We start from the raw sequence: 11,968 nt of genomic DNA on the forward strand, positions 1-11,968 counted from the left end.
GAGATATTTCGTCCAACATTTTTGACGACAACATTGCTCATATTTTCGACGTCAACAGGTCACGTCGACCATCAACGTTTTGGCGCGAAGAAGCGTTAGTTCAAAGCGAGTAACTACTTCTCAATTTTATCAAAAAGGACACATGAAAAATACTTCAGAAGCGAAAAGCAGGCATAAATCTACGTGGCAAATGCTGAGGAGAAGAACTTTACGAAACAATTATTTTGCACTTGTATAAATATGAGCTCTAGTATTAGGATTCAGGTTGTTCTTTTGATTTCACTACAAAACTAAAAAAAGCTCAAAGCACTCACCGTAGAGAGAAATGAGTTTCACTGAACAAAATATATGATTTATGAAACACCATTTCTTTTCAAATGCAACATCTTTTACTTCATTATACCTTCTTTACAAATTTGCTTTCATTCCATTATTAATTTCATTGATTCATTTTATATTCACTTTTACAAAATTTTCCTTTTAACATTGTCGAAATCACTTATATTTTCAAACAATATATTTTTATATTACTTTTTTTCAAAGATTTCAACCAAATCGAAATCCTTCACTTTTCTACACAAAACTATAAGAAATTTTTTATTACTATATCCTAAGATTATCTTATCGATCCTGTAAGTAACCATGGCTAAATTTCATATAAAGATATATACAGCTAGTTGTTTTTATTCTCTTACTTCTTTTAATATAATTTAATATAATTGATTGTTTATAAAAAAAATATAAAATATGAAAGATTTTTGTTAGTAATAGATTAGTCCATAAAGCTTGTAATAAGCCCAATCTAAGCGAGTATTTATTGAACAACAAAGACATAAATCAGCCAATAACATGGGCGGCTCGTGGGAATGTTAGATACGTATTTCCATTCCATAGGTTGTTTTCTTGTGCTTCAAGAGTTTCTAGACTCACGCACACCCACGTTACAGTTATATAAACCCACATAATGCGGAAATCCGCTGCAGACAGATTCAGACATCTTTTCAACCGTTCACTCCTTACTTCTCAACATCACCATCCTATCAATCCTATTCCCTTTCCATCATCGTCTTCCACTGCTTTTTCTTCCATGGCTTCCAATTCTTCTTCCCCTTTTCCTGTTACCGCTCAAAATATCAACCCACAGGTTTATATTTTTCTTTTTTTTAATCATGTTTTTCTTTATTTCGGTTTTTGATCGCGTGTCTTTTTGATGCTTCTAAGGGTTTTGGGTTTGTTTTATTTTTTTCTTAGTTTATTAAATTGTTTGCGTCTCTGCATGGAAATTAATTTTTGTTGTGGGGTGATGTTTTTGATTGGATTTTTGGGGTTTTTAAGGGTTGCTTGATATTGTAATGATCTGAGTTTTGAATTTGATTTCTGTTTGGTTATGTGACTGAGGATTGATTAATAGCTGATTTCTGATTTCTGCAGTGTTATGCTTAATTCAGTGCTTTTTGCTTTGTGTTTTTTTGTACTGTGATGGAATCAGTGAAATTATTTGTGGTAAAAGCAAGCTTTTAAAAAAAGTTATTGCTATTTCGGTCTGTACACGTCCGGGTGTTGCGGTCGCTGCGATGGGAATTAACCATAATTTGTTCTTTATCATAAAAACAGTGAATAACAGTATGGGTATAGGCATCTTTCGATGCGGTTTTGTCGCGGCCATAATTCGTTCTTTTGTCTAATAGTTTGATGGTTTAGTGTATATTTGGATTGACGGCGACTTACAATAAATCATAGTGAAATCATATTGATAGAATTTGTTGAAGCTGAAAATGTAGTGATTCTGTTAAACTCAACTTTAATCTATCTAAGCATGGACCTGCACTTCTTAGGCTATTTAACTGAGTTTTTCTTATATCAACAAGAAAATTTTCTTGATTTGTGAATTTTTTTTGGATCAGAGTAACTGCTCCACTTTACTGACATCGATATTTAATCTTCGGGTTACTTGCTTGTTTGAAACATTGGTTTTTTTCTTGCTTAGGTTCTGAAATGTCAGTATGCTGTTCGAGGAGAGATTGTTACACTTGCTCAGGTACTGTGATTTTCCTGTATATTGTGTTAGTGAAATCAGGTTTCGTTGAAAAGGTATCTATGTCTTGACATATTTTTCTAATAGAAACATTTTATATTATTTCAATTGACAAATTAACTAAGAACACTTGCCACAGTGCTCTTCTAACACTATATAGCTTGAAAATTGAAATTGTGTTTGCTGTTTAATATTTATCTAACTTATAATGCCTTAATGCTGCAGAATTTGCAAAAAGATTTGCTGGCCAATCCAGATGCTCATTCTTTTGATGAGGTATTTCTCTTTTTCAACTTTATAGATAATTTGGTTGTTGTTGTTGTTGTTGTTAGTTGTTGTTTTGTTTTTTCTCCTCTCACTTTTCTTTTATCTGAAAATAGATAATTTACTGCAACATTGGAAATCCTCAGTCTCTTGGCCAGCAGCCAATAACTTTTTTCCGTGAGGTTTGTTTTTTATAATTCTGTATGGTGAATGCAGCTAATTTGATATGAATTGAGTACTGATTATTTTACAATCTCATTTCTGACAGGTTCTTGCATTATGTGACTATCCAGCTCTTTTGGACAAAAGTGAAACTCAGGGTTTGTTCAGGTATTAGGATAAAATAAAACATAGCGGAACAGTAATCTTAGCGGTTTTGTGGATGGAAAATATATTAGTGATTGAATAGTCTATCCACAACATCAAAATTGAATTTGAATATGTTAATGAATATCAGATTTCTAATCCATTTTTACGGTGTTGTAGTCTATCCTTTGAAGCAAAGTAAATTTGCTTTTGTTACTGATGATTTTAAGTTGTAGGTTTTGATTAATGTCTAAGTAATGGAATTTGAACGAATCACTATTTTTCCATGATTACTCTTGTTAGTGCATAGTGTTGTCAAATAGCGACTATAATAGCTCTATAACACTAGTGCAGCGGAATTTGAACAGATGGCCATTTTCTGTGATCTGCGTTTGATAACATTGGTTTTAATATTCTGATAGTCTTTATAAATTACGTTGAAGTTGACCTTTGACATATTGCAGTGCTGATTCAATAGAACGAGCTTGGCAGATTGTGGATCAGATTCCTGGGAGAGCAACGGGTGCCTATAGTCATAGTCAGGTATTGATGGGGTTATCTAATTTGGTTTATTTGATTATTATCCCTTCATTGTACACTGGGCGGGCCTTGAAATTGTTCTTATTTCCACGTCAGGGTATTCAAGGTTTGCGTGATTCAATAGCTGCTGGAATTGGAGAGCGTGATGGTTTTCCTGCTAATGCCGATGACATTTTCTTGACAGACGGTGCAAGCCCAGCAGTATGTCTCTACTTTGCTTACTTTGCTTTTGATAATTGTCTGCTTTTTGTTTTGTTGAGATTTTAAGGGGTTTAAAATCCCAAAAGGAGAGCCACAAAATCGAAAATCTTATGAGGGGTCTGACCAAAGCTTGTAACCACCCTCCAAATTACAACCCAAATTTGCAAAACCATCGACAGCTTTATTATCCTCTCTAGACATGTTGAATGTTAAAAGTTCAATTCAACCCAATCAAAGTCTTAGTCCTCCAAGCCTGCGCACTACCAACTGCATCACTTGTTCAAGACTGATTATTGTGAAAACCTTTTTGGCTTTAAATGTTGACCGTGTAAACTTATTTTCATTTGAATTTTGTGCATGGTTTAAAGACTGATTTTTATATTTTCAGGTCCATATGATGATGCAATTACTCACTAGATCGGAAAATGATGGTATTCTGTGTCCCATCCCTCAGTACCCTCTCTACTCAGCCTCAATTACCCTCCATGGTGGCCACCTGGTAACATCTTCTCTACCCAATCACAAGTGTAGTCAAATTGCTACAATAGCACACCGGAATTTGAATAAACTGCTATGATTTATGTATATGTTGACAACATTTGTAACTAGTAGGCTATAAACCCTTTTTAAGAATACATATCAGAAAAAATGGTCTATGGTCTATGTAAATGTTGACAACTTGACAAATATCTTTGTATGATTGGCAAGCAGTCACTTGTTACTTTGAAAATTGGAATTTGAATTATGCTCTTATAGGATTGGATGGAATATCATATTGATATTGTTTCTACAGGTTCCTTATTATCTAGATGAAGCAACTGGGTGGGGGCTTGAGATATCTGAACTCAAGAAGCAGTTGGAAGATGCCAGGTCCAAGGGCATCAGTGTTAGGGCTTTAGTTGTTATAAATCCCGGCAATCCAACAGGGCAGGTGAGCTGCAAATTACTATGTAGTGTTAATATAGGAAGATGCATATTGATAAGAGTATGAAGCAAAGTTGATCATATGTTTGTTAATATGAAATTTCTATCATGTCTCTAGGTTCTTGCTGAGGAAAACCAACGGGCTATAGTAGAATTTTGCAAGAAAGAAGGTTTGGTTCTTTTGGCTGATGAGGTAACTTAACTATTTTTTGGTTACGAAACTCAGAAAGGTTGTTGAATAATAAATATATTACTCACTTAGGGTTGTTAAATGGCAGTGATATAGCATAGAGAAATTTGAAAAATCACTATTGTTCTATGATACAACATTTATTAGTACAAAATGTTGTGAAATAGCAGCAATTGCTGTGCTATAGCACAACTGAGTAGCGAAATTTGAACAAACTGCTATTTTCTGCATTTGCTATTGACATCACCGGTCTCAACTATTTATGTATGCATGTAGGTTTCGAACAGCTGTTTTTTTGTTGAACTATGTGACTTAATATCATTCTTATTCCGTGCATGAAATTCATTTTGTAGGTATATCAAGAAAACATTTATGCTCCCGAGAAGAAATTTCACTCTTTCAAGAAGGTATCTCGATCCATGGGATACGGCGACGATGATATCACCTTAGTATCTTTTCAGTCCGTCTCCAAAGGTAAGTTGGTATAGTAATCAACTTATTTATATAGACAGAATATACTTTTATGCTAGTAGGGTGATCCACACTGATTGAAAATGTCTTTCTGTTTGGCTTCAGGCTATCACGGGGAGTGTGGAAAACGTGGAGGTTATATGGAGGTGACTGGGTTTTCTCCAGAAGTGAGGGAACAGGTTTATAAAGTGGCATCTGTGAATCTTTGTGCTAACATCACTGGTCAAATTCTTGCAAGTTTGATCATGAGTCCACCTAAGGTTATAACCCTTCTCCTCTTAAAGACAAATTTCTTTTTGGTAGTAACTTCATTTTGTGCATATAAAGAATATTAAATATGACACTTACCTCGATTAAGATTGGTACATGAGTTATGAGTGACAAATTAACTTATAGTACATGACTTATGAGTGACATTATAATATATAATGTATTGCAGCAGCAATTATTCCACTAAATCGGGTCGGCTATATGGATCAACTTTCGCCATAATATTCAATCAAAGACCATGCTTCTATTCAAATCATTTATGTCGAGATCTTTTTTAATAATTTCTTTTATCGTCTTTCTAGGTCTTCCTCTTTCTCTAATTGTTTGCATTCTCTCCATCTGGTCTACCCTCCTTACAATGAAATCTATTGGTCTTCTCTCTACATGCTCAAATAATCTAAGTCTATTTTCCACCATCTTCTCCACTATAGACGCTATCCCGACACTCTCTCTTGCACTTCAAAATTTTCTTGACAGAATCATTTTTTCATAAAAAGAAACCATGCATTACTAGTTTGATATTGGGCTCCACGTTTAACATTCAGTGAATTCAATGAATATATTATGCAGGTTGGAGACGAGTCCTACGAGTCATACATGGCTGAGAAGGGTGGTATTTTATCTTCCCTAGCTTCGCGTGCCAAGGTTAGTTATATGGCAATAATTTCTAAAGGGATTCTCCTACCAGACACTATTATGCTAAACCATAAATAGGAAAATATTTGCAAATTATACCATGTCATCCCAACAGAGCAATGATTAAAAACATTAACGAGTTTTCTGATGCATTTTTCTGTGATTTATTTGTATTTTCTGCATAGGCCCTAGAAGAAGCTTTAAACAAATTGGAAGGTATAACCTGCAACAAAGCAGAAGGTGCAATGTACCTGTTTCCTCGGATTCGCCTGCCCGAAAAGGCTATCAAAGCTGCAGAGGCTGAAAAATCAGCACCTGATGCATTTTATTGCAAACGCTTACTTAATGCCACAGGAATTGTTGTTGTTCCTGGTTCTGGTTTTGGACAGGTTAGTTCATTTACATTTTAAATTCAGTGTCCTTAATCTTGCATATGATATATATACTGAGTAACAAATATTTGTTTTTGTGTTGAAGGTACCTGGCACATGGCATTTTAGGTGCACCATATTGCCTCAAGAAGATAGAATTCCAGCCATTATCACCCGCTTGACTGAGTTTCATGAAAAGTTCATGGATGAGTTTCGTGATTGAGTAGTTCTCACATGAGTTTTTCCCCTAAGGGGTGCCCAATTGATATTTAGATTTGATGATTTTTGAGTTTTAAGAAACTAGGCTCTCTTAATTATGTTTCTTGATGAATAAATTTTGTTATAATTCAACTTTTAACTTGTAGTTGCATGTTGAATATGCAAGACTTCAAATAATATATTTCTCCTCCCTTCTTTTCAGTCCTATAGTATTAAATATTAGCAGTGATATGGGAAACTAGTAACATTGAAGTTGCCATGTGACCTGTTCTTTGGTCCTGCATTATTTCCAACACATGCCAATATGACACATTTGGGAATGCATTTATTGAGGCCCTTTGACCAGGAGTTCAATCTTTCTCAATGTACTACTATTCTTGTGTCTAACCTCGTTCTTATCAATATTTTTGACTTTATTTACTACTACATACAACTATTGGAGTTAGTAAAATGTTAGCATAAACATTTTGTATGTATACTCATGCATGAACTCACTAAAAACTTTATGATAGGAGTATTAGATAGGGATATTTTGTATGTTTAGACGAGGGTCTTCGCTAGGTATTTCACTGCTTTTCGCACCATACTGAAGTGATTATTGATAAGAAAAATGTTATTCTTAACTACTTTCTACACCTAAACCCAGGATCGGTCCAAAACATTTCGAGACCTGATATAATCTTTTGTTGAGCTCTAATAAAAAAATATTTTAAAAAAATTAATTATTCAAAGTGTAAATAATATTAAAAATTATAGTAAAAAATGATTATAAAAATAAAGCTCAACAATAATATATTTTTAGAAAAGTTATATTTCCTTTTATATAGAAAAAGTCATAAATAATATTGTAGGATAGTTTATCATAAAAATTATTTATTCATGATATCACAGTAAATATTTATTTAATATATAAATTAAGGTTTCCAAATTATTTTTAAAGTAGAAGATGGTATAGTTGTTAAATTATATAATATTTTAGTTTGATCAAAGGTGTTCGGTTCCTTCCCATTGCACTTCTTTTATAAAATAAACTAAATCAAAATTTATAGTTCCACTATGCCATTACGTAAATATTTAATAAACTATCATATACATAATATTTAATATATTTTTAATATTTGAGGTCCCCTAATTTTTGAGGCCCCCTAATTTTTGAGGCCCTGTGCGGTGACACACCTTGCACACCCACAGGGTCGACCCTGCCTACACCGTATTTTTTAAAAAATATATTATTTTTTAATATTATTTTTTAGAGATTAATTGAAATACACTGTCAGTGTAAAAGGGTTTTACACCATCAGTTAATTATAGACGTTGGATATTAAAAGAAGTTTGACTTTTATTTTAAAAATCTATAAAGTAATACAAACGGGTGATGGTGATGAACCGACGGTGTAAAACTTTTTACACTGACAGTGTATAGTAATTAATCTCTATTTTTTATTATCTGAATGTTTATTAACCAATTTCATAATTTTTTAAACCAATTTTATTAGTCAACTTTTTACTTTTCATTAACCAACTTTGATTTATCACTAAAAAATATTTTTAATATCTGAACGATTATTAACTAGCTTCATTAACCAATTTTTTACATTTAATTAATCAACTTTTTTCACTATTTTTAAGTCACTGTTCATGTGCACTATTCATAGACACTGTTCATGTATTGTTCACGTACTGTTCATGTACTGTTCAAAATACTGTTCATAAAAATATTATTTTATTTTTAAAATACACTGTTCACCGTATAAATACGGTGAACAGTGTATACGGTGTAAATATTTGGTGTAGGAAATGGTGTAGGAATAACAATGCTGTTTCTATAACCTTCACGTATTCTCGTGTGTGGAGGATGACTAAGCTTATCTTAGTAATGGCAATAGTTATGAGTTTTATTTCTTCAATGTTCATTTGAATTTTTTCAATCGAATTGGGCCTTGTCTACCCTTTATTGAGCTTGAATTTAAGGTATGCAGTGGTTAAATTTTTCTCCTCAAATTCATACATTGATTTGAATTTTAGGGCCTACTCGACGAGTATGCCATCAGGTCCTTCCAGGATTATCTTGATGCCACTTTCTTTAATGTTGAAGGCGCCATTTACAAATAACGCTTACTATGGAGGTGTCTCATGGTCTACAGGCGAGCTGAATTCTGCCACAAAATCTGTCAGAGCTTGTGACTTGATGTTTCCCCTCGAGAGATATTGGATATTATATTCTAAGAGTTCTATCTTCAAGATGCCACCTGTCATACCCCAAAATTTGCCCATTAATATTTCAAGACATTTTTCAAGGCATTCCGACTCATTTTTATGACACTGATCTTAAAGGAACAAAGGCCCAGCTCACGAATGGCCCAATCCAGAAAATGGCCCAAACTGGCCTGTTCGCTACACGCTCGCCTAGCGAACGTTATGTTCGCTACACGCTCGCCTAGCGAACGTTCGCTACGCGTTCGCTACCAGCTCGCCTAGCGAAGCTGACAGACAACAAAAAATTTCGGGCTTCATTCTGAGCCCATTAGGTCATGAAAAAGAGCATTATAAATACCAGCACTTCAGTAATGAAGAGGGAGGACGAAAAACAGAGGGAGACAGACGAAAACCCTGGCACAAAAACCCTGGAGGCTACTTTAGAAACCCTGAAGGCCGCTCCTCCGCTCCGAAGCTACCACTGCCCAACTCAATCCGGCTCGCCAATTCAAGGTTGCAATTCGATTGCAAACAGGTTTGCATTACTATTATCGCTTTATTTTCTTAATTTGCATGTGATACCGCTTTATGTTCTTAACTTGTATGTGATATTATAATTGAATTCATAAACATATTTGAGGTTTTGCATGTGAATTTAAGTGTGCCTGAATATTGTGAATGCTGAACCATATAATTATGTGTTGGATGCCATAAGCCATGCCGCAGGTTGAAGTCATACTGTTCTGAAATTCAAAACCCGCAGCCGCTCGCTAGCACATCGCTAAGCGAGCATGTAGCGAGTATTCGCTAGGCCCTCGCTAGGCGAGGCAGAGGCGAACGGGACAGTCGCTAATATTTTGTTTGTTATGTCCTATGCGTATCTGATCTATTCTATGTTAATTATGCACTGTTTTGCCTGACATTCATGCTGCTGTGTGTTCTTTTGCGGTGTAATCCTCGATTGCACCCGGATTTTGGTATGCTAACCCGTTTGTTGAATTTTGCAAAGGTTCATATGTCCCAGAAAAAGATCGTCGTTTAGGTCTTCCACTTTATTTGTGGGATACCCTTGTGGAGACTCACCCTAAGTGGCCTAATTAATTTTAATGTGTTAATTTTAATGTATTAATTTTAATGTATTAATTTTAATGTATTAATTTTAATGTATTGATTTTAGTATGGACTTAATTACTTAATTGACTTTAAAATATGACCTTTAAATAAGTGATCTTGGACCTCTCTTGTGCCTTACGATATTACGGTGTTACGGTCATGTCCCGCGAATGTGGGGATACACTTAGCAATGGCCCTTCGATTAAATCATCATAAAATAAATCATAGTCCCTCGGATGTTGCCTTCGAAAATACGATTTTGTCCCTCGATGACCCTTCGGTGTAGCCTACGGTTAAATGATGATCGTCCCTGCAAATGCTAAGGTATCCTTACAACTGTTGCCTTCAATGACCTATCGATGACCCTACGATGACCCTTTTACATCCAAAAGGCTAAAATTACTTACTTCTCAATAGTAAGGACAGTTTTACCCTCATAAGGATAGGAAACGTTCATAACGACCTCAGGAAGGTATAACTCTCAATTACTGGATCATAACCTAAAACATTTTCCACCCCTCACACTTTACACTTTACAAATCCTAGAAAATCACCACTTGGTATACATTCATACTAGAATCATTACCGAGTTATATTTTTCTAAACCATTTTCAAAATCAAATGAGATAAATACTTTGTATACATTCATACGAGAATCATTACAAAGTTAAACTCTCTTTCAAACATTTTTTAAGCAATTCACCGACACTTTTCAGACAAAAATATAAGTGATCCAGCAATTAAGAGCCCATGGATAACCATGGATACAAAGGGTGCTAATACCTTCCCTTTGTATAATGTACCTCCCGAACCCAAAATCTATTGAGGTCTTTCCTGTTCTTTTCCTCCTTTCCTTATTGGATAAAAGAAAAGTCGGTGGCGACTCTTGCTATCCGCGACATTGCGATAAAAAGCAAAACACCCCAAGTCAGTTCACCGTATGACAGAACTGGCGACTCTGCTGGGGAAACTTACAAGAGAGGTTACCTTAAAAAAAACAAGATCACTTATTTAAAATTGTCTGATTTACTTTTAAGGGACTGCTTGGGTATTCTTGAGTGAAAGATCCTACACCCGGATCTAGTGTACCTTAGGTAAGTAGCAATAGATCATCGCGACTATCCGGCGTATACTGGAATGGTTAAAATGATGGCTACGGTTAATGTGACACTTTGGTTGTCCTGATGTTCCTCATGTTCACTTGAGGAAAAATTTGGCTTCCGCGCGGTGTCATCAAAGCATTAACCAGACCTTTAGAACCCTAATTGACTCATCCTAGCCATTAGAAAGTAGTGAGATAACTGACTTCGGTTCCGACTGGGGTTGGTTGATACTCGATACTACACTCTTTGAGATTGGACTTTAGGGAAGCTTCGGTCAACCACTTAGTGTTGCACTGAAGTGGACTTAAAGGAAGGTCGATGATTTGAGATCCTTCTAGAACCCGGTTACTATTCTAGGACAGGTTGAACCAACCAAACTTCAGTGGGGAGGGTACTTACCTATGGAACTCATGCAAGCCTTAAAACCTAGGAATGATGGTTGTGTGACTTGTTTGTGCTTGTTGTTTACTTAACATCATAACATCATAACATCATGGCATTGTACTAACCATTTCAAGGACTTCAAACATTGAAAACATTTCATACATTGCATGGCATAACATAACATCGCATAACAGGTATTCTAAGGGATCAGTGTTCTCACGGTTTTCCTCCAAACAGAAAAATGGACCTCGAACAAATTGTCAAAGATCTCCATGCTCAGAATGCTCAGCTCCAGGAGATGATCTTGAACTTATCCAAGGGGCAGGAGGAACTGAAGGCTCTCTTGCTCGAGAAAAAGGAAGACAAGAAACCTGTGAGTTACATCAACCCGGGAAGAAGGCTCAAACGACAGGCCGCAGGAGTCGAGATTAGAATTCCGAAGGATCAAGAAGAAGAAACAGAGACAGATTCCGAAGATGAGAATGTTGATCTCTTCAACCCTGAGGACGGCAATGAAGAGTATGAGAATGAACAGTACTCTCCAAGAGATGATAAGTACAAGTTGCTGGAAGAACGTATGCTAGCTATGGAAGGTCAGAAGACGCCCGGTCTGGACTTCGAAAGCTTGGGTCTAGTCTCTGATGTGGTCATTCCCCGCAAATTCAAGGTCCCCGCTTTCTCTAAGGATGATGGGGCATCTTGTCCTCAGATGCATCTGAGAGCTTATGTGAGAAAGATTCAGCCG

At 35.5% G+C, this 11,968-nt stretch overlaps 1 protein-coding gene across 1 annotated transcript; it reads left to right on the top strand.

Moving 5' to 3' along the window:
- The first annotated feature begins 840 nt into the window (after positions 1-840).
- On the top strand, positions 841-6,628 carry LOC127076200 (alanine aminotransferase 2). The gene is made up of 15 exons (XM_051017784.1): positions 841-1,144; positions 1,988-2,038; positions 2,261-2,311; positions 2,416-2,481; positions 2,568-2,629; positions 3,070-3,148; positions 3,242-3,346; positions 3,735-3,845; positions 4,140-4,277; positions 4,389-4,463; positions 4,814-4,934; positions 5,037-5,191; positions 5,772-5,846; positions 6,023-6,226; positions 6,315-6,628. Exons 1-15 carry the CDS (start codon positions 965-967, stop codon positions 6,429-6,431), a joined length of 1,590 nt encoding a protein of 529 aa, XP_050873741.1. The 5' UTR covers positions 841-964; the 3' UTR covers positions 6,432-6,628.
- The last annotated feature ends 5,340 nt before the right edge of the window (positions 6,629-11,968 follow it).

The sequence above is a fragment of the Lathyrus oleraceus genome, chromosome 4 (genome assembly GCF_024323335.1).
Source record: "Lathyrus oleraceus cultivar Zhongwan6 chromosome 4, CAAS_Psat_ZW6_1.0, whole genome shotgun sequence".
In the NCBI taxonomy this organism is placed as follows: Eukaryota; Viridiplantae; Streptophyta; class Magnoliopsida; order Fabales; family Fabaceae; genus Lathyrus; species Lathyrus oleraceus.